The sequence below is a fragment of the Haliotis rufescens genome, unplaced genomic scaffold (assembly GCF_023055435.1).
Source record: "Haliotis rufescens isolate VD_foot unplaced genomic scaffold, xgHalRufe1.0.p SCAF_19, whole genome shotgun sequence".
NCBI lineage: Eukaryota > Metazoa > Mollusca > Gastropoda > Lepetellida > Haliotidae > Haliotis > Haliotis rufescens.
The window spans coordinates 24,131,176-24,154,663 of NW_025963879.1; the positions used below are offsets into that span (position 1 = coordinate 24,131,176).

The window sequence follows — 23,488 nt, forward strand, 5'->3', positions numbered from 1 at the left end:
GAGCAGTGGGTCGGTGATTTTATCTCATGACTGCCTCTGTGGTCTTGTGGATAGAGTGTGTGCCAGGAGAGCAGTGGGTTGGTGGTTTTATCCCATGGCTGCCTCTGTGGTCTTGTGGATAGAGTGTGTGCCAGGAGAGCAGTGGGTTGGTGGTTTTATCCCATGGCTGCCTCTGTGGTCTTGTGGATAGAGTGTGTGCCAGGAGAGCAGTGGGTTGGTGGTTTTATCCCATGGCTGCCTCTGTGGTCTTGTGGATAGAGTGTGTGCCCGGAGAGCAGTGGGTTGGTGGTTTTATCTCATGGCTGCCTCTGTGGTCTTGTGGATAGAGTGTGTGCCAGGAGAGCAGTGGGTCGGTGGTTTTATCCCATGGCTGCCTCTGTGGTCTTGTGGATAGAGTGTGTGCCCGGAGAGCAGTGGGTCGGTGGTTTTATCCCATGGCTGCCTCTGTGGTCTTGTGGATAGATTGTGTGCCAGGAGAGCAGTGGGTTGGTGATTTTATCTGATGACTGCCTCTGTGGTCTTGTGGATAGAGTGTGTGCCAGGAGAGCAGTGGGTTGGTGGTTTTATCCCATGGCTGCCTCTGTGGTCTTGTGGATAGAGTGTGTGCCAGGAGAGCAGTGGGTTGGTGGTTTTATCCCATGGCTGCCTCTGTGGTCTTGTGGATAGAGTGTGTGCCAGGAGAGCAGTGGGTCGGTGGTTTTATCCCATGGCTGCCTCTGTGGTCTTGTGGATAGAGTGTGTGCCAGGAGAGCAGTGGGTCGGTGATTTTATCTCATGACTGCCTCTGTGGTCTTGTGGATAGAGTGTGTGCCAGGAGAGCAGTGGGTTGGTGGTTTTATCCCATGGCTGCCTCTGTGGTCTTGTGGATAGAGTGTGTGCCCGGAGAGCAGTGGGTCGGTGGTTTTATCCCATGGCTGCCTCTGTGGTCTTGTGGATAGAGTGTGTGCCAGGAGAGCAGTGGGTCGGTGATTTTATCTCATGACTGCCTCTGTGGTCTTGTGGATAGAGTGTGTGCCAGGAGAGCAGTGGGTTGGTGGTTTTATCCCATGGCTGCCTCTGTGGTCTTGTGGATAGAGTGTGTGCCAGGAGAGCAGTGGGTTGGTGGTTTTATCCCATGGCTGCCTCTGTGGTCTTGTGGATAGAGTGTGTGCCAGGAGAGCAGTGGGTCGGTGGTTTTATCCCATGGCTGCCTCTGTGGTCTTGTGGATAGAGTGTGTGCCTGGATAGCAGTGGGTTGGTGGTTTTATCCCATGGCTGCCTCTGTGGTCTTGTGGATAGATTGTGTGCCCGGAGAGCAGTGGGTTGGTGGTTTTATCCCATGACTGCCTCTGTGCAGATGCATATGCATGCTCATCTCTTTAGAAGTGCAGTAATCTTGAACCTGACCTCATGTACGAGATACCATTGTTTACTAATAACCATGGTGTCATCTGTCACTGTTTCAGATCTTTGTGCAAGGTCTGCAGAACATGAACCGTGCTGTCCATGACGATATTGTCGCAGTAGAGATGTTGCCAGAAGAGGAGTGGAGTTGTCCATCATCCCTGGTGCTGCAAGACGAGGCTGACAAGACTTTGGAAGAGGAGGACCTAGCAGATGTGAGATACTGACGGGTGAACCATTCATCCCTGAGGGGTGGGGATCAGTGGGTCACTCCCGAAAATATCAAGCTGTGGCCATTTAGGAGAAAAATGTAGAATTATGTTACAGTACTAAATTGAACGACAGTTACCACCAGTACGGCTGATTCCTTTGAAATTATGGTCTATCTCTCGCTGCCCTGGGATAAACATTTGAACGGAGGATGCATTGCACAGTACGTGGGAAGCTCTGTTACAATCGCAACCATATATTAGAAATTCCGGACTGTTTGTTTGTTCAGTTTTCAAAATTTTAATCCGGAACTTTGTCAACATATTTTTCAAGCGTAGTCTGAAATGGAAGTTGCCAGGTTGAAACGACTGCTGTAAAGCTCGAGAAAGCTGCTTTCTAATTGGCTGATGTTGACTTCTTGTCAGTAATTCCATTGGTTGGTCAAAGTTCGCGAAAGGTCATTCTGACTTGACCCGTAATGGGATGTCCTCAGATCTTTGTTAAGCGGCAGCGAGAACTTAGATCTGATTTTAATGAGATTGTTACATACATAGACTTAAGACAATCGGAACGTGACAACCATATTTTTTAACGAGGCCCTTATGCTAAGCATCATTGTTTATATGAGTAAAAGATCTGACTTTATTGTCCCTTTGGGTTTGTAATATCCCGAGTTGATGGATGTGATGCAAAGTTCATTAGATAAAATTACAGATATATGTCCTGATGTAATAATGGGTTTTCAAGGAAAAACTGGAGAAGAACAAAGTTCCAAAGGATCTGCGACAGCCGACCGCGAGGATTGTGGGTATTATCCAGAGAAAATGGCGTCAGTACTGTGGGATGCTGAGACCGTCACAGCTCAAGGAGGTAGACATCCATATCAGTTTCATTTTGTCCTGTGTCACTTGTTGTTGAACGTCCTGGGAAGATGGGGATCAAAATGATGAACTACAAAATATAGTGGATGCTTACAGTGTATGGGATAACTAAGTGTGTCATGGCTCCCAGAGTGCGGATCATTAGTCGACATTGGCATGTTTAATTATTTACAAGGCTGATAAAGCTGTGTTGTTGCTGAATGCTAACCAGTTTTCGAAATATACATTGGCCCGTAGGCCTGAGGCAGACAGATTTGTTCTCGGGCTGATAGTTTTAAATTGCAGCAGGCCCTTACACCCTGCAGTTTATTTAAGTAATTATTTATTAAGCATTATTTTAGTAATGTGATAAACATAACTTTCATATTTATAAACAGTAGGGTTAGACCTTTCAAATGGTGTATGACATCGCTGATAATTTGATAAGTTGATAATTTCCTGATAAATGTAGGCTTCATTTATCACCACTGAGTCTCTGGGAACTCAGTGTGATAGCAGTGAAAGCTTCTGGTTAACTGGTTGTGTAATTTATATTGCAAAAGTATGTCTTCCTGCTTCAGCTAAAATGTTTTGGCCTACAGTTTTTCAACTTAAGGCTCTCAGCTTACTCTGCTGAGTTTCAGACACTGTTGCTAACCTTATGTCGATATCCATATCAGGGCCCGATTCCACAAAGCAATCATAGTGCAAAGATCATCATAACTCCCATGATAGACATGCGTAATCATAGCGCATAGATTGCTTTGTGCAACGGGGCCCAGGGTCATAGCTAAAGGAAACTGAGATGTAAGCAATCACGTTACAGAACATTTTTTTCTTTAACCCTAATGGCGCTTATTATCGAACACAAGTAGGCCTGTACAGTACATGTGACACAGAGATATCCCTAGAGACCCGTGAAGATCAGGGATAGAACAGGTCCTCAGCAACCCATGCTTGCCGTAAAAGGCGACTTTGCTTGTCGTAGGAGGCGACTAACGGGATCGGGTGGTCAGGCTAGCTAACTTGGTTATGCATGTCAGCGTTTCCCAATTTTGTGGATCGATGCTCATGATGTCAATCACTGGATTGTCTGGTCCAGACTCGATTATTTACAGACCACCGTCATATAGCTGTAATAATGCTGAGTGCGGCGTAAAACAACAAACAAAGATGTCACAAGAACTTATGCAACAAGCCAACACAACAATATCTAACCAAATCCTCGATGACAATTTTCGCACTGCTAGCCGGGTCAGTTTGTTAATTAACCAAAGCTTTTGTGACTATAAGCATGATAACAAACGACTGAAGGAACACACAAGGATACATTTTTAAAACTATATTCTATTTTACTTTTGTAACAAATTCAAAGTGTTCGCACTTGCTTTTTGTGCTATGTTGTAGCTATAACACTGGTCACTATATGTCAATATTTCAGAGTCGCCGCCACCTGTTTGTCCCTGCGGAGAAACGTATTCCCAGGATACGTATAGAGACCCGTCAAGCTGAACAGCTAGCAGGTCAACGGATCATTGTTGCCATTGACAACTGGCCCAAGAACTCCCGGTATCCACAGGTAAAATGTGAAAACATCTTTCTGTCTTATCATGGGAGGGGATGTAGAAACACAGGAATACAGTTAGAAACGTAATACAATTGGCTCTTAAGTGACAGACAAAAATTCTGCTATATGGATGTATCTGAATCAATATCAAACAGGATCCTGTGACTTGCTGAACAAGTAACAAGGGACCCTAACTAGCTTGACCATTACAGCTTCAGACCATTCCTGTTTTGATCTTTCATGTGTGACTCCTGAATAAGAATACAGTGGTCCCTCGCTACAACGCTACCAATGGGGTCCAAATAATTGGTGGGCGTTATAGACGATGAGCCGTTTAACCGAGGCCGAGGCGGGGGAGCGCGCTTGGCCAATCTCACGATCTTCGCCTTGTCTCGCACATTGCAATGATACAAGTTGTTTACCGTTCATAGTATAAAAATATATATCCATTATGTTTTCGCCATTTGTTATTATTTACAAGCCTTAACTGTCACATTCAATGTGAATGTAGTCTACTTACATGAAAATATCGATCGATAATGGTAGTAACAGATGCTATGAGTGAAGAGCCAATCACAATTCATTACACAAGTACAGAGTGATGCAGTGGCATTGATTGGTCACGTTGCTTAAAATACGGAAAACGAGAGTTTTGACCAGGACTACGCGCATTCATACACATTCATGCAAATATAGATACACATTCAAGCCAGATTAATTGGTTTGATACGGTTACTTGATCCGAATCAAAAGGAATGACCGCCGTGTTGTGACAGCAACTACATGTGAGTTGACAGTGTCGCCTCAAATTGGATTGCCCACTAATTAAGAAAATAAACTTCGCTTGTGGTTCTCTTTTATTGCATGCATGCGCTTCTAAGATCAAAAGGATGTATAGTGTGAAAAGTTAACTAGTAGAACGATCGTATTTCTGGGACTTGCCGCGGATGTTTTCAAACAGATTATTAGAACTCCATTCAGCGATAAACGGTTGATTATGCAATGAGAAGCGTTATGTGCAAATGAACAACGAACAACAATACAATCACGGCTGTGTAAAACTCTCAGTATTAAAAGTGTACCTTTTTTTTTTTGAGCCATGCGATACCGCGCGTAGTAACCGAGGTAGCGCTTTATCGAAGAGCCCAATAGTGAGGGATCTTGTATTACATACAATGTTAATACTTAATTTTTTAATTTTTTTTATCGAAATAGTTATTTGTTTGACAATTTGCACTGAGTTACTGGTGGAGGGGGTGGGGGGAGCTAGTGAGGGGGTGAGGGGTAGGTGGAAGGGGTGGGGCGAGCTAGTGAGGGGGCTGGTGGAGGGGGTGGGGGAGCTCATGAGGGCAGCGTTAGAAATTGGCACTAATCCTGTAGTCCTTACCAAACTGCCCAATAGTAAAGGTATCCTAAGGACTAGTAGAAATTTGCCCATTTAAGGGTTTTGCTATATGTTATCATTATTAGGACTAGTGGACAAAAACTGTTAGTTTCTTACCCTGGAGGGGGATGGGGGAGGGGCTGGGGGTAGCTAGTGAGGGGGCTGGAGGATGGGATGGAGGGAGCTAGTGAGGGGGCTGGGATTTTATAAAAAAACAAACTGTCCCCCATAATTCTTGAAAACAATAAGTAAGCTTGAGACTGTTGAAAAAGAAAAGAAATTGCCTCCCACAAAAGTCCATGGCAGCAAAGTGTTCAGGCTCATGCTGCATGGATGTCTACAGGTGGAAGTATATTCCTCTTGTACAGATGTGTTTAGGATATGTGTGGTGCCAGTGTGTCAACAGTCGAACCAGCCTGGCTCGCTAGATTATGTCAGGCCACTTTTAGACTTGAGTAGCCATGTGTTGTTTTTTAAACTACCAAATACAAGGGGAAGGTTGGTTGAAGAGAGAGAACATTATTTTCAAATTTCAACAAGATTAGAACTTCAATCTGGATCGATATCAAACAGGGTTCTGTCCCTTGCTGAACTAGTAACATGGGACCCTAACTAGCTTGACAACAATATAGCTTCTGACCATTCCTGTTTTGATCTTTCATATGTCACAGTTGAAGAACAATATTACATAGATACAATACTAGACAGAAAATTTAGCTAGCCAGTCAGTCAAGTTTGATTTGATTGTCGTTGGCCAGAAAGAGAACGAAATAGCCATGGGAGTCCGAGCAGGTGCTTAGTTTGCACCCTGTGTGGTTCGGAATACAACACATTTTTTCATTATCTGTGTAGATGTATTGGGGACATTTCAATGTAAAGTAAACATTGTTAATGAAAATAAAACCATGAGCTAGTTTGCAATTGTTGTACCAGGTTTAATGTTATTGGGACAGTTAAAGTAGGTTTTGAATACTAGCATGGCTGTTGCAAGAGGTGTACCAAAGTTTAATGTTAACATGAATACATGACTTTTACAAACACACTGCAATTGTTGAACCCACAGGGGTTGAAATCAGTAATTATGTAGCTGCAGATGAAAACATGTCTTTTCTCAAAACAACATCCAAGGTCAAGGTCAAATATAAAATGGTGGTCCCTTAGTTTGGCATCCTAGATAAATCATCATCATCATCGTCGTCATCATCATCATCATCATCATCATCATCATCATCATCATCATCATGATAATGATGATGTAAGTAAGTGAAGCCTGTCGACCAATACATGCTTCTCTGTGTGCAGGGCCACTTTGTGAGAAAGCTGGGTGCTGTGGGGGACAAGGAGACGGAGAACGAGGTGCTACTGCTCGAACATGATGTCCCACATTCCAACTTCTCCGAGACTGTGCTCAGCTTCCTGCCCAAGGTGCCCTGGAGTATCTCAGAGGATGTGAGTTGATTCACGTGCGCATGCGCAGCTCAAGGGGTGCATTCGGGTCCTTTCTATCCTCTGGGGACACAGTTCTAAAATTTTCCCTACCTTTTCCCCCCTAAAGAGGGAGATAAGGAATTAGTATAACTCTAAAAACTACAATTCTGTATCATGGTATATATTGTGTCATGACATCAGTATCATGATAGCCCATTATGATCCAGGGTAGAATAGGTCTTTAGCAACCCATGCTTGCGGTAAAAGGCTACTATGCTTGTCGTAAGAGGCAACTAACGGGATCGGGTGGTCAGGCTCGCTGACTTGGTTGATACATGTCGTCGTATCCAAATTGTGTGGATTGATGCTCATGATATCAATCACTGAATTGCCTGGTCCTGACTCAATTATTTACAGACCGCCATCATATAGCTGGAATATTGCAAGTGCGGCATTAAACAACAAACAAACAAACAAACAAAAGTATCATGATATGCTCTGTGTCAAGACTTGTGTCTTTCCCAGACCCAATGGACCCGTGAAGATTCCGGGGTAGAATATATCTTCAGCAACCCATGCTTGCCATAAAAGGTGACTATGCTTGTCGTAAAAGGCGACTAACGGGATTGGGTGGTCAGGCTCGCTGACTTGGTTGATACATGTCGTTGTATCCCAATTGTGTGGATTGATGCTCATGATATCAATCACTGGATTGCCTGGTCAAGACTCGTTTATTTACAGACCGCCATCATATAAATTAAACAACAAACAAACAAACAAACAAATCATGATATCATGATATGCTCTGTATCAAGACTTGTGTCTTTTCCCAGACCCAATGTCATGTTGCTGTTGTCTTCCATACAGGACATGAAGCATCGCCAGGACCTGCGTCACATCACCGTGTGTAGCGTCGACCCTCCCGGCTGTACCGACATTGACGATGCTCTCCACTGTCGCAACCTGGACAACGGCAACCTGGAGGTATGTTGATCCCTCAGTCATCATCATGATCATCATATGATCATTGTTATCATGGTTAGTGCGCTAAATTACAATATTTGCATCTTGAAGACGTTTGCAGTCATCATACTGTCAGCCTATATATATGTAGAGATCAGAGTTTGCAAGGTTTATGTACTCTGTAGGATATCAAACTTCATTCACCAAGTTCAAGGGGAGGTAAATGCCGTTGCACCTTCAGTGTGCATTGTGTGGGGTGTGTGAGATCTCATTGCATGGAGCTTGGGGAATTGCATGTGCACAATAAAGTCTTGATTGTTGAAATGCTTGGATGAAATGGGTGCTTGTGTTTGTTATACAAAAAGTATGCACTGAAAAAGAATCATTCACGATGCAACTTTGAATTTGTTATGTCTAGAAGGCTCAATGTTCATATGCCAGCTAGTGCTGTATTTTTCATGCATGCCCGGCTACCTTCACATTGGAATATTTGTCCTGTCCTTGGTGGGTAAACAGAAAAAAGTAGATGTTCAGAAAATTTCATTTATCTGTTTGGTGAGAATTACCGTCCGGTGCTAATTGCAGTATTTCCTATGATCAATATAAAATGAGATTTTTTTTCTCCATTTCTAGGTTGGAGTACATATTGCTGATGTGTCACATTTTATCCGTCCTGGCAATGCACTGGACAAGGAGGCTGCTAACAGGGGAACCACGGTTTACCTCACTGACCGGGTGAGTAGAACTCAGTAGTTGGTAGGCGGGTGAGTAGAACTCAGTAGAAGTAGATCGGGTGAGTAGAACTCAGTAGTTGGTAGGCGGGTGAGTAGAACTCAGTAGAAGTAGATCGGGTGAGTAGAACTCAGTAGTTGGTAGGCGGGTGAGTAGAACTCAGTAGAAGTAGATCGTGAGAGTAGAACTCAGTTGAAGAAGATCGGGTGAGTAACACTCGGTAGAAGTAGAATGGGTGAGTAGTTCTTGTAGATCGGGTGAGTAGAACTCAGTAGAAGTAGATCGGGTGAGTAGAACTCAGTAGAAGTAGATCGGGTGAGTAGAACTCAGTAGAAGTAGATCGGGTGAGTAGAACTCAGTAGAAGTTTGGCAGGTGAGTAGAACTCAGTAGAAGTAGATCGTGAGAGTAGAACTCAGTAGAAGAAGATCGGGTGAGTAACACTCGGTAGAAGTAGAATGGGTGAGTAGTTCTTGTAGATCGGGTGAGTAGAACTCAGTAGAAGTAGATCGGGTGAGTAGAACTCAGTAGAAGTAGATCCGGCTAGTAAAACTCAGTAGAAGTAAATCCTGTTGAAGTGTTTGTCAAATTGGTTGTTTCAATGTGGTAACTGTGATTTGATATAAATCTTCCTTCCAGAGAATCGACATGGTGCCAGAACTACTCAGTTCCAACCTGTGCTCCTTGAGGTGCAATGTAGACAGGTCAGTGTAACCATGGTAACTGATGCCAAATTTGTTGGCAATGCCTCAGCCAAACATCCATGAATATCATGATTTAGTTTTAATGGAAAATGTACTTGAGAAATGCACTTTTTTGGCTCCGACAAGAAAACAATTTTCCCCTTTTCCGCCTTCAAACACCAATGAAGCAATAATTTAGTTAATACCTCTTACATTAAAATATTAATTTTAGTCATGTTGGCATGTTATATACAATATGTAGACTCTTCTCTGAATTGAATTGACCAATGTGAGGCGACATATTATGTGGGAGATATTTCCCTATTATCCCGTGTACCTGTTGATAACGTGAGACTGTTGTTCTCTGGTCAGGCTGGCCTTCTCTGTGCTGTGGGAGATGACTCAAGATGGGAACATCCTGAACACCACCTTCACCAAGAGCGTCATTGACTCAAAGGTACACACCAACTCACTCACTCACTCACTCACTCACTCACTCACTCACTCACTCACTCCACCATCTCACTCACTCACTCCACCATCTCACTCACTCACTCCACCATCTCACTCACTCACTCCACCATCTCACTCACTCACTCCACCATCTCACTCACTCCACCATCTCACTCACTCACTCCACCATCTCACTCACTCACACACTCACACACTCACTCACTCCACCATCTCACTCACTCACTCCACCATCTCACTCACTCCACCATCTCACTGTCGTTCCTTCCTTCCAGGCTTCCCTGACATATGCCGAGGCCCAGATGAAGATAGATGATCCGACTTTGACGGATGAACTTACAGTCAGTTTACGAGGCTTAAACAGACTTGCCAAAATCTTGAAAAGACGAAGAATTGAAAATGGGTTCGACAATCATTTGTTATCAGTACTTATCGCCCAGCCAAATAATATCTGACAAGGGATATAGACGTGAGCTCTGTTTTCCCTTCAGGAAAATATCTGATAAACCATTCAGTATTGTTTTGTCAAACTTTGTACACAAATTAGAGCTGGACAGTGTCTTTTATAGTTAGAGTTTTTTTCCTACATTTGTTGACTGGTGCCGCTCTTGACTAGTGAGTGAGTGGAGTTTAACGCCGCTTTTAACAGTATTCCAGTTATATCGCTGTGTGTCAGCTTAATGTGGGAGGAAAGCCCGAAGTGATGCAGGTCTCAGACGTTTACCCCTTCGGTGAAACCCACGAGCATGAATATGGTACTGACAAACCTAAAAACATAATTGGGGTGAACCGGGATTCGAACCCACAATCCTAAGTTTCTGGCATGCCCAAGGGACGCAACTCTGCACAGCGAATCGTGGTGCCTTAGATGCCCCGCTCCCCCCTCCTGACTAAAATTCTACGCATTGTTTCAAGGTTTGTTATCAAAGCTGTATTGATGGTGTTAGTGTATATTTTCAGTGCACTGAGTTTAGCCTCCACAGAGATCCGCTTCTATGTGGACAGTGAAACCCACGACCCTATAGAGGTGCAGACTAAGGAGCTCAGGTGAGTCTGGAGAGTAGGACAGCCACCTCAATTGAGGATTGGGTGGTTATGATGTCAATTGCCAATTATTGATGGCTGTCCCCCATTCTTTTGTCAAACTATGTAACACTGTGTATGTGATCCAATTGTAACAACTGATTTGAATAAATAAAAAAAATAAAAAATGTTATTGATGGCTGTTAAAGAAATCAACCACTGGTCTGCTTGGCTGAGACATTGCTGGAATATCGCTATTGTGGTGCTGAACAGTGTTGATACTTTCATAGCGATGGGGTAGCCTAGTGGAGGGCTGCATGAAAGAAATACACGAAAGAACGAATCTGATACAGTGTGTGCTGACATCAGGCAAAGTATGTACTTGTTGTGTGTTGGCTCAGTGTCCTATGTCAGCTGTAAGGAATGCATCCTATCTGTGTACAGCTGTTAGGAATGCATCCTCTCTATGTACAGCTGCTAGAAATGCACCCTCTATGTACAGCTGTTAGGAATGCACCCTCTGTATACAACTGCCAGGAATGCATCCTCTATGTACAGCTGCTAGGAATGCCTATCTATGTACAGCTGCTAGGAATGCCTCCTCTATGTACAGCTGTTAGGAATGCCCCCTCTGTATACAGCTGCAAGGAATGCATCCTCTATGTACAGCTGTTACGAATGCATCCTGTGTGTGTACAGCTGTTAGGAATGCATCCTGTGTGTACAGCTGTTAGGAATGCATCCTGTGTGTGTACAGCTGTTAGCAATGCATCCTCTGTGTGTACAGCTGCTAGGAATGCATCCTCTGTGTGTACAGTTGCTAGGAATGCATCCTCTGTGTGTACAGCTGCTAGGAATACACCCTATGTACAGCTGTTAGGAATGCCTCCTCTCCAGTTAAAGCTGTAATTCAGACACTGTGTACCATGTTCCACAGGGAGACCAACTCCATGGTTGAGGAGTTCATGTTGCTGGCTAACATATCTGTTGCGGAGAAGACCCTCCAGGAATTCCCGGACTGTGCCATGCTCCGACGCCATCCTGCTCCTCCTCCTTCCAACTTCGAACCCGTCATCAGAGCTGCCAAGTCCAAGGTAGGGGAGAAGACACCAGCCACAAAAGTCCAACTTATTCTAGTCTAAACTGACATTGTTTAGAACCACATGAAAAGTTCATACACCAAGATGTAATCTGTTTTGTTTCTGACCAATCACCTTGTGTGCTATTTTAGGTACTGACAAATATTTTTAACTTTTGTTGTGTGTTTTGTTGTTTTTAGGATCTGGACCTTGTTGTGTCATCGGGGAAGGAACTTGCAGACAGCCTGGACAAAGCTGTGTTTCCCGACCAGCCGTTCTTCAACACCATGCTGCGCATCATGACCACACGCTGCATGATGCAGGCCGTCTACTTCAGCAGCGGGACGCTGCCAGTCGAGGAGTTCCAGCACTACGGCCTGGCTACCCCCATCTACACCCACTTTACGTCTCCCATCAGAAGGTACCCCCATCTACACCCACTTTACGTCTCCCATCAGAAGGTACCCCCATCTACACCCACTTTACGTCTCCCATCAGAAGGTACCCCCATCTACACCCACTTTACGTCTCCCATCAGAAGGTACCCCCATCTACACCCACTTTACATCTCCCATCAGAAGGTATCCCCATCTACACCCTCTTTACGTCTCCCATCAGAAGGTACCCCCATCTACACCCTCTTTACGTCTCCCATCAGAAGGTACCCCTATCTACACCAACATTACGTCTCCCATCAGAAGGTACCCCCATCTACACCCACTTTACGTCTCCCATCAGAAGGTACCCCCATCTACACCCACTTTACGTCTCCCATCAGAAGGTACCCCCATCTACACCCACTTTACGTCTCCCATCAGAAGGTACCCCCATCTACACCCTCTTTACGTCTCCCATCAGAAGGTACCTCCATCTACACCCACTTTACGTCTCCCATCAGAAGGTACCCCCAGCTACACCCACTTTACGTCTCCCATCAGAAGGTACCCCCATCTACACCCACTTTACGTCTCCCATCAGAAGGTACCTCCATCTACACCCACTTTACGTCTCCCATCAGAAGGCACCCCCATTTACACCAACATTACGTCTCCCATCAGAAGGTACCCCCATCTACACCCACTTTACGTCTCCCATCAGAAGGTACCCCCATCTACACCCACTTTACGTCTCCCATCAGAAGGTACCCCCATCTACACCCACTTTACGTCTCCCATCAGAAGGTACGCCCATCTACACCCACTTTACGTCTCCCATCAGAAGGTAACACAAATATAGTGTTCTATTTATTTCCAAAAAAGATGTCTACATACAGAGACAAATTTTAGCAAGTAGCAACAGCAGTGAAACCACAATTTGTCAAATGACGTCAACAATCTTCAGCTATGACGTCGTTTCTAGTAGGACGTCATTCCCACCTCACGTCACAATAAGATTCGAATGACGTCAACAATGCCATCAAGATGACGGAAACAATACACTGTTGTAGGTAATAAATGTACAGAATGTGACATGCTTTTCACCTTTTATAAGCAATAGGCTATTTGAATTTTGATTCGAATAGTTTGACAGATACCTGATGCTGTTCCTGTCTGCCTGTAATCTATTGAATAACAAGATAACTGGGTGCCTGCAGTGGTATATCTTTACACTCATCCTTGCTTGTGTGCCAGGTATTCCGACATCATCGTGCACCGGCTGCTGGCAGTGTGTATTGGAGCAGATGCTTCGTACCCAGCACTCCTTGAAAAGCACAAAACACAGGTATGGTGTTCCTAGCTCACTATGACAAGGTCATTGCCCTTGGCAGCAACAATGAAACACGGTCAATGGCATACCTGTTAAATTAAATCAAGGGATGTGGAATAGATGTAATATTACTGGTCATGACTTAATGTAACATTGAATCACGGGCCATGGAATAGATGTAATATTACTGGTCATGACTTAATGTAACATTGAATCACGGGCCATGGCATTGATGTAATATTACTGGTCATGACTTAATGTAACATTGAATCACGGGCCATGGAATAGATGTAATATTACTGGTCATGACTTAATGTAACATTGAATCATGGGCCATGGCATAGATGTAATATTACTGGTCATGACTTAATGTAACATTGAATCACGGGCCATGGCAAAGATGTAATATTACTGGTCATGACTTAATGTAACATTGAATCACGGGCCATGGAATAGATGTAATATTACTGGTCATGACTTAATGTAACATTGAATCACGGGCCATGGCATAGATGTAATATTACTGGTCATGACTTTATGTAACATTGAATCACGGGCCATGGAATAGATGTAATATTACTGGTCATGACTTAATGTAACATTGAATCACGGGCCATGGCATAGATGTAATATTACTGGTCATGACTTAATGTTACCTTGAATCACGGGCCGTGGCATTAAGCAACATTCCTTCCCTCCCTTACATTGCCATTCAGGGATGTGTTTTTCTTCCAGTCCTTGTGTAACAACTTGAACTTCCGTCACAAGATGGCGCAGTATGCTGGCCGGGCTTCCGTCAACCTCCACACACATGTAAGTATTGTCACACTGAAGAATGGACTGTCTACCTCACATACCCAAACACTCGCATGCCATGGTTACAGTAGTCTATCAGTTGTTCTTCATGATCATGACTGTCTTCATGACATACCTCCACACAACTCTGTCATGTTACCATGGTTAAAATTGTCTATCAGTTGTTCTTAATGATCATGACTGTCTTCATGACAAACCTCCATACACCTCTGTCGTGTTACCATGGTTACAATTTTCTATCAGTTGTTCTTCATGATCATGACTGTCTTCATGACATACCTCCACACAACTCTGTCATGTTACCATGGTTAAAATTGTCTATCAGTTGTTCTTAATGACTGTCTACCTCACATACCTCCATACTGGTCTGTGGTGTTACCATGGTTAAAATTTTCTTTCAGTTATTCTGAATGACTGTCCACATCACATACATCATGTCTAAGGCACCGCGATTCGCTGTGCAGAGTTGCGTCCCTTGGGCACGCCAGAAACCTATAATTGTGGGTTCGAATCCCGGTTCGTCCCGATTATGTTTCTAGGTTTGTCAGCACCATACCCGTGCTCGTTGGTTTCACCGAAGTGGTAAACATCTGAGACCTGCATCACTTCAGGCTTTCCTCCCACATTAAGCTGACACGCCGCGATATAACTGGAATACTGTTAAAAGCGGCGTTAAACCCAACTCACTCACTCACACATACCTCCATACTGGTCTGTAGTGTTACCATGGTTACAATTGTCTTTCAGTTGTTCTTAATGACTGTCTACATCACATTACTCCACACTGCTCAAACTGGTCTGTTGTGTTACCATGGTTACAGTTGTCTTTCAGTTGTTCTTAATGACTGTCTACCTCACATACCTCCACACTGGTCTGTAGTGTTACCAATATTACAATTGTCTTTCAGTTGTTCTTCAAGAAGCGAGTTGAAGATGAAGATGGCTATGTGTTATTTGTCAGGAAGAATGCGTTGCAGGTTCTTATCCCAAAATATGGTCTTGAGGGGACACTCTTCCTCAAATCAGATGACAATGATGTCATGTTTACATTTAACGAGGAGGTAAGTGATGAAGTTCAACAACAGACTGACACAGATGATCTGTGTGTCATGGTTACCCAACAGCATGGGAAATAAAACGAAATGTGCGGAGTATGATGCAGGTGCATCTCCCTGAGGCAAGAGTGTCCTCTAGTCTTTTTATCATAGTCTTGTTTCCACCCTTGCCACATCAAGCCCACTTTTTCCTGTGCTAAATATGATTGGACTATCGCATATATCGACAGTCCAATCAGAAATCCCTTCACAAAATCAACATCCACGACTGGTACACTGATTTATCGCTGCCTGTCTTCGTTGACACCCCCACTCCCTTCCGAAACGATTGCCTATATTTTGAACTCGCGAATGTTTTTGATATCTGATCGACTTGGCCGTCGCCTATGGTAGTTGCCATCTTTGTGAAGCTGTTCGAGATAAGAACAGCGATCTGATTGGATGACGCGTTTTCATTATAAGGGGCACCACTCGTGATCTACGCGAGGTGGCGCCAGGGTCGAGTCAAGAGAAGTGGCCTTGATGTGGCAAGGGTAGAAAAAGTGGACACGCTTGCCTCAGGAAGATGGATGCAAGTGGTACCTGAGAACCAAGACCATTAATCTTTCTATCCCTGTCATGTTTTCAGATTTTCAGATTTTCAACAGACGTCTTCTTTACTGTCAATTACACAACTAGTTATTCCCAATTAGCATCGTTCTGGTGTCCCCCCTGTGATATTGCTGGAATATTGCTAAAAGCGGCGTAAAACCAAACTCACTCACTCACCAATTAGCATCGTAACCAATCAAGCTATGACGTATGCAATGGTGGGAACCTTCACTTATTCCCTGTGTGGGACAGTCAGGTAGCCTAGTGGTTAAAGCATTTGCTCGTCACGCCGAAGACCCAGGTTCGATTCCCGACATGGGTACAATGTGTGAAGCCCATTTCTGGCGTCTCCCGCCGTGGAATATTGGTAAAAGCGTTGTAAAACCATTCTCACTCACTCATCCCTGTGTGTGCTAGAGTCAACACCTATTATATATAGTTGCAATGATCTAACACTTGGTAGTTAGTCACATTAATCTAAGGTTATTCTAATAGTTTTCTATGAAACAGACACTGTAAGTACTTATTAATAAGGCTGTTTATAAATAATTGGAGTGACGATCACAGGCACATGAGTATAAGCTGGTGTTGGGTGCTTGCCGTGAGGTCATAATGGAGTCTCCCTCTACTCCCGGTTGCAAGAAGTATGGTCAGTTCATGATCACAGGAGATCCTCATCTTAACTGCACGAGGTGCAGAGGTACTTTATGTACCGAGGAAGTTAGGTGTTAGCAGTGCACCAACACTTCTAAGAAGACCTTCCAGAAGATAGCTGAGGCTATAATGAAGGCTAAGAGGCGGGAAGCAGCGAAGAAAAAAATAAAGGTCATCACGGCTACTGACACTGTTCAGGCCCCATCCGCTTCCCCAGCGCCTCCTTCCTCTACCCCCAGTCGACCAGCAGATCCATCTCCAGCATTCTCTATGAGCTTGATACATGATTTACTAAAACAGCAACAAGATATGATGAAAATTATGTTTGACACAAAGATTTCACAAATCAACAAAGAATTGGAGAAAATAGCAGCTCTGGCTAAGAAGAGTCCCCAGGTCAAGGGACCGCATGGGGGACAGCCATCTGCTACGGCCGTAGGGCCTACCCTAGCCGACCTTACCAACCAGACAATTAGCCAGCTAGTCAACCAGCCAGTACCACCAACCGATCAGCCATATGGCCGGCCTATCGACCAATCAGCCGTATGGCCAGCCGACTGATCAGCAGTCCGACCAGTCATCCGACAAGCCGGGTATTAGCCAGCAGACTTTTCCCTACCATGATACACGGTCAGATAGATCTTCGCTTGGGTCCCAACAGGGTACCGCAAGGCCAAACTCCCCAGCCAAGACACTGTACGGTCGCAACACGGCACCGACCGACAAGCTGTTCAATCAGCCAACCAGTAGGTCACAATACGGCTACAGCATGGACTCCATGGCTAATCCACCAACCGTCCAGTCGATAGGCTTAGCGTATGATCTTCATTAACAGACGGTACCCAAGCCAGCCGCACAGACTACACGGGACCGTCCAGCCGAACGTTATACTGGCCGAGAGGAGGATCACTTACGGGCAACTATCATAAACCGCACGGTCTTTGATCATACCAGAATCCAGGACACCAGCAGAGGATGAACTGCACTGGGATTACGTGGCGGATTACCATGATTATCCACAACCCACGGGAGCTACCCTATCGGAGGTTGAAGCAGAGTACTATGAAGATACCGACCAGCCTGACGACTCACCCCATCAGGATTATACGGAGGGATATACGTTTGTGGAACTCATCGAGGAATTATGTCACCTCCTGCCTGTACTCCAACCTCCTTGTGACAGACAATTCGCCAGCTAAGATGCCAGAAAATGGGGGATGTCAAGCTCCCTTTTCTTCTCAACACATCCACTAGACATTACCTTGGTCGAGCTATGCAGGCAAAGTTATAGACCAGATGTCTGAAAGTCTGCTCAAGCTTAGACATGAGGAACGCCATTGAAACAGAAGTTTTATAAGACACACAATGATCCAGTTCCGGATTATCCAAGTTTGGATGAAGATTTCTTGAAGCTAGTACGCAACACTGGTACCAATGTCCCGTTACCTGCTTTCGGTCTCCAGATATTCTATGGAAATGATGCCTTTTTGAATAAGACCTTGAGAGACGTCATTATCCAATAAAGGAGGTGACAAACCGGAAGTGACACACAAGCGGTAGTGATGTAAGCACCGGAAGTGACGTTAGCACCGGTATTAGTGTCACAAATCCAAATTTAACAAGAAAAACATCATTGGGTAGAAATAGATCAGAAATGACTTTATTATTACCAACAAGATCAGCAAATATAACTGTAATTCTAGTGAAGATATCACATATTTGACTGATTCCAATCTCATTAAAATCAGATCTTAGTTCTCGCTATCGCTAAACAAAGATCTGAGGACATCCCATTACGGGTCACGTCAGACCGACCTTGCGCGAATTTTGAACGACCATTTGAGGGACTGACAAGAAGTTGACATTAGCCAATCAGAAGGCAGCTTTCTTGTGCTTTACGGCACTAAATTCAAATTGGCAACTACACCTCGAAACATATTTTGACAAATTCTCGATTAAAATTTGAAACCTGAACAAAAGAACATTCTGGAATGGCAAATATATGGTCTAGATTGTATGGATTCAGTCGTTAAACCCGTAACTATTGTTCGGAATACCCTGTGTTTAAGTTTTCAGGGTTGCATGATTAGAAATCACATTCCGACTGTCACTTTCATGATCTGGTAATCAACGCTTTGATTGGTCGGATGAAAGGTAGTTCTGACGTGACCCCTGATGGGATGTCCTTAGATCTTTGTTAAGCGGTAGCGAGAACTAAGATCTGATTTTACTGAGATTGGACTGATTCTTGGGACTTTCTGATTTTCAAGTCCTTTAGGGGGATTCTCAGATGAAAATTATCTTGAGTTAGGATTAGAATCAGAGAATAATGGTTTCCAGAAGAGGATTACTGTCAATTACTGTCAGTTACTAGAGGCAGATCCCACCGGGTCCCTCTGGTATATTTGGCAAAGATGTTATAGAGGTAGTAGTTTTGCGAGAATTATCAAACAATAGTTATCATTGTTAATAATTCTAAGAATACTACCTCTATTACATCAGAAGCACTCCCACCCGCCTCCCCATTTCATCTACCTCTAGTGGTGAGATGTGGGAAGAAATGAAGGTTCCCGGCAATGCATACGTCATAGCTTGATTGGTTATGATGCTCATTGGGAACAACTAGTTGTGTATTTGACAGTGAAGAGGACGTCTGTTGAAAATCTGAAAATTTCAGTTATATGACTGAAGCCAAAATACAGGGGTAAGGCAAAGATGTAATAGAGGTAGTAATCTTAGAATTATTGACAATGATAACTATTGTTCGATGATTCATTCACAACTACATTAAAGTTATTTTCTGATAGGGAGAGCCAAAGAAATTTGTATTTTGGAGCAAATTACTTTTTTCTAAGAGATCCCAGGCCTCTCACCCCAAAATAAGTGGTAGGAACCTAAGAGGCGAATCCATTCTACTCCCTCGCTCACCTGTTTTAAAATTTTTCAGACCAGGCCCGGCGAGGATAAGACATTTTCACAAAATCCACCCTCTCTGTTGATTTAAAGCTATCTCACCATTATTTTAAGAATAGTTGTAATTAAAGCCTCACGATTTCTGACAGGGGCAGACTCAGACTGGAGGAGGTCACACGTTCCATGTGTTTGACAAGGTGGTGATACAACTCAGCATCGACCGATCCAACGAACAACACATGAAACTCAGCATCAAGCTGGTCGAGCCTCCGGTGGGTAGCCATAAATTGGTAGTCTAGCAAGCTGGTTCAGCCGCATATGGTTAGCCATAACTGGTTCAGCCTCAGATGGGTAGCCATAACTTCGTAATATAGCAAGCTGGTTCAGCCGCATATGGTTAGCCATAACTGGTTCAGCCTCAGATGGGTAGCCATAACTTCGTAATATAGCAAGCTGGTTCAGCCGCATATGGTTAGCCATAACTGGTTCAGTCTCAGGTGGGTAGCCATAACTTGGTAGTCTAGCAAGCTGGTTCAGTCTCAGGTGGGTAGCCATAACTTGGTAGTCTAGCAAGCTGGTTCAGCCTCAGATGGGTAGCCATAACTTGGTAGTCTAGCAAGCTGGTTCAGCCTCAGATGGGTAGCCATAACTTGGTAGTCTAGCAAGCTGGTTCAGCCTCAGATGGGTAGCCATAACTTGGTAGTCTAGCAAGCTGGTTCAGCCTCAGATGGGTAGCCATAACTTGGTAGTCTAGCAAGCTGGTTCAGCCTCAGATGGGTAGCCATAACTTGGTAGTCTAGCAAGCTGGTTCAGCCTCAGATGGGTAGCCATAACTTGGTAGTCTAGCAAGCTGGTTCAGCCTCAGATGGGTAGCCATTACTTGGTAGTCTAGCAATCTGGTTCAACCTCAGGTGGGTAGCCATAACTGGTTCAGTCTCAGGTGGGTAGCCATAACTTGGTAGTCTAGCAAGCTGGTTCAGTCTCAGGTGGGTAGCCATAACTTGGTAGTCTAGCAAGCTGGTTCAGCCTCAGATGGGTAGCCATAACTTGGTAGTCTAGCAAGCTGGTTCAGCCTCAGATGGGTAGCCATAACTTGGTAGTCTAGCAAGCTGGTTCAGCCTCAGATGGGTAGCCATAACTTGGTAGTCTAGCAAGCTGGTTCAGCCTCAGATGGGTAGCCATAACTTGGTAGTCTAGCAAGCTGGTTCAGCCTCAGATGGGTAGCCATAACTTGGTAGTCTAGCAAGCTGGTTCAGCCTCAGATGGGTAGCCATAACTTGGTAGTCTAGCAAGCTGGTTCAGCCTCAGATGGGTAGCCATTACTTGGTAGTCTAGCAATCTGGTTCAACCTCAGGTGGGTAGCCATAACTGGTTCAGTCTCAGGTGGGTAGCCATAACTTGGTAGTCTAGCAAGCTGGTTCAGCCTCAGATGGGTAGCCATAACTTGGTAGTCTAGCAAGCTGGTTCAGCCTCAGATGGGGAGCCATAACTTGGTAGTCTAGCAAGCTGGTTCAGCCTCAGATGGGTAGCCATAACTTGGTAGTCTAGCAATCTGGTTCAACCTCAGGTGGGTAGCCATAACTGGTTCAGTCTCAGGTGGGTAGCCATAACTTGGTAGTCTAGCAAGCTGGTTCAGTCTCAGGTGGGTAGCCATAACTTGGTAGTCTAGCAAGCTGGTTCAGTCTCAGGTGGGTAGCCATAACTTGGTAGTCTAGCAAGCTGGTTCAGTCTCAGATGGGTAGCCATAACTTGGTAGTCTAGCAAGCTGGTTCAGCCTCAGATGGGTAGCCATAACTTAGTAATATAGAAAGCTGGTTCAGTCGCATATGGTTAGCCATAACTGGTTCAGTCTCAGGTGGGTAGCCATAACTGGTTCAGCCTCAGGTGGCTGGTCATAGCATCAAGCTGTTTCAGCCTCAGGTGGGTAGCCATAACTGGTTCAGCCTCAGATAGCTGGTCATAGCATCAAGCTGGTTCAGTCTCAGGTGGGTACAACAGCACCACAATCTGACTTACTGGAGGAGGATGTGGTGGATACAGTATCTGACTGGCCCATTGAGTCGTACCGCAAAGACATGGATAATTTATAGTTACCTTCATACAGCAGCATCTAACAACACTTACTCCCTCACTCCAGATCCAGGGCTTCAGTGTACCCCCAGCTGCCCCCAAGGGACCTGATGATTCAGAGCCACCCAGCAAGAAACACAAGTCCTAACCCAGGGGCAGGAAGTCCTTCAGTGTTGAAGTGTGATGGAGCCTGCTTGTGGTTTCTGGATACAGAAGGAACCACCTCACTCATCTTGTTCATGATGGGATGTGGCCAGGGTTCCATTCCTCACAGCAATGTAAGCACTACAACCATCGTAATTCTTTGATGAAGTATGGGAGTTACGACAGTCGTAGTGCTGAGATCGCTCTGTGAGATGGCCCTGGTTCCACTTATAGAGCAACAATTTCTATACAGCTTTGAAGCATAAATATAACATACCTGAAGTACAATCAGGTACTTTGTACTATGTGACTTGGCATCCTGACTTTGAAAATACATGTATTCCTTCATTAAACAAACAAATTAGGCTAAAGAATTACGTGTACTTTGAGCAGTGGCAGCAATCATAAGAATGGGCTAGACGTGTATTTGTTTTTAATTTTCAAAATGTTGGCTTCTACGAGGAAGAACTGGGTTTTTATCCGAAGAATTTAAAAGATTTTTACCCTATGGTAATTTGTCAGCTGTATTGGTGTTATTGTTTAGATAAAGAATATGGTGTATATTACAGAAAGTGCTTGTTACAGAGACCAATTGTTATGTTTTCTATGAGGACCAGGATGTGTACAGTTGCACTTCTTCATCATGCAGTATGTTGGTACATGTGCTCTCAGAACAGCAGTGTAAATAAACATTTACAATGTCATACTGGTGTCATACTTATTATTGTCAACCTCATTATTATCCAGCATTTTCAGGAATAATCCACATCCAACAAGTTTCACTTAGTTTCAAAGTAGGGTTCGTTTCTGGAGCAGAAAAACACTCACACTGACACACACAGAGACACCCACACCCACACACATAGAGACGCACACAAACTCACAGACACACGCAGAGACACACACAGAAGCACACAGACATTGAAATCCGTAGGTCAGCTGATGTCTACAACTATAATAAAGAACAGATGTAACACTCACATTACAATTTTTCACTGCTCCTCGGGAGATTTTTATTTGAGGAACTATGGTTACCTGACGAAACAGGGACATTATGATTCTTCACGTCTTCTTCACTCCTCGTTGGGAGACCTTTATTTGAGGAACTATGGTTACCTGAAGAAACACTGACATTATGATTCTTAACCACTTCTTCACTCCTCGTTATGAGATTTTTATTTGAGGAACTATGGTTACCTGACAAAACAGGGACATTATGATTCTTTACTTCTTCTTCACTCCTCATCTGGAGACTTATATTTGAGGATCTATGGTTACTGACGAAACACGGACATTATGATTCTTAACCACTCTCCACTCCTCGTCGGGAGACCTTTATTTGAGGAACTATGGTTACCTGACGAAACAGGGACATTATGATTCTTCACTTCTTTTTCACTCCTGGTTGGGAGATTTTTATTTGAGGAACTATGGTTACCTGACGAAACACGGATATTATGATTCTTAACCTCTTTTTCACTACTCATTGGGAGACTTTTTTTTGTGGAACTATGGTTACCTGACGAAACACAGACATTATGAATTTTAACCTCTTCTTCAATCCTCGTCGGGAGACCTTTATTTGAAGAACTATGGTTACCTGACGAAACAAGGACATTATGATTCTTCACTTCTTCTTCAATCCTCATCAGGAGACCTTTATTTGAGGAACTATGGTTACCTGACGAAACGCGGACATTATGATTCTTCACTTCTTCTTCACTCCTCGTTGGGAGACCTTTATTTGAGGAACTATG

The 23,488-nt window shown here is 44.1% G+C and overlaps 1 protein-coding gene across 1 annotated transcript in view; it reads left to right on the plus strand.

Moving 5' to 3' along the window:
• Nucleotides 1-22,435, plus strand: part of LOC124135366 (exosome complex exonuclease RRP44-like) — a 31,809-nt gene extending 9,374 nt beyond the window's left edge. Inside the window, exons 7-23 of the mRNA XM_046500671.2 lie at nt 1,446-1,598; nt 2,341-2,463; nt 3,895-4,032; nt 6,707-6,853; nt 7,700-7,816; nt 8,429-8,530; nt 9,165-9,229; nt 9,581-9,665; nt 9,955-10,082; nt 10,640-10,726; nt 11,640-11,796; nt 11,982-12,202; nt 13,413-13,503; nt 14,224-14,301; nt 15,213-15,365; nt 19,667-19,789; nt 21,655-22,435. Coding sequence (XP_046356627.2) covers nt 1,446-1,598; nt 2,341-2,463; nt 3,895-4,032; nt 6,707-6,853; nt 7,700-7,816; nt 8,429-8,530; nt 9,165-9,229; nt 9,581-9,665; nt 9,955-10,082; nt 10,640-10,726; nt 11,640-11,796; nt 11,982-12,202; nt 13,413-13,503; nt 14,224-14,301; nt 15,213-15,365; nt 19,667-19,789; nt 21,655-21,735 — 2,049 coding nt within the window. The 3' untranslated portion in view covers nt 21,736-22,435. The remainder of the gene's footprint in view (nt 1-1,445; nt 1,599-2,340; nt 2,464-3,894; nt 4,033-6,706; nt 6,854-7,699; nt 7,817-8,428; nt 8,531-9,164; nt 9,230-9,580; nt 9,666-9,954; nt 10,083-10,639; nt 10,727-11,639; nt 11,797-11,981; nt 12,203-13,412; nt 13,504-14,223; nt 14,302-15,212; nt 15,366-19,666; nt 19,790-21,654) is intronic.
• The last annotated feature ends 1,053 nt before the right edge of the window (nt 22,436-23,488 follow it).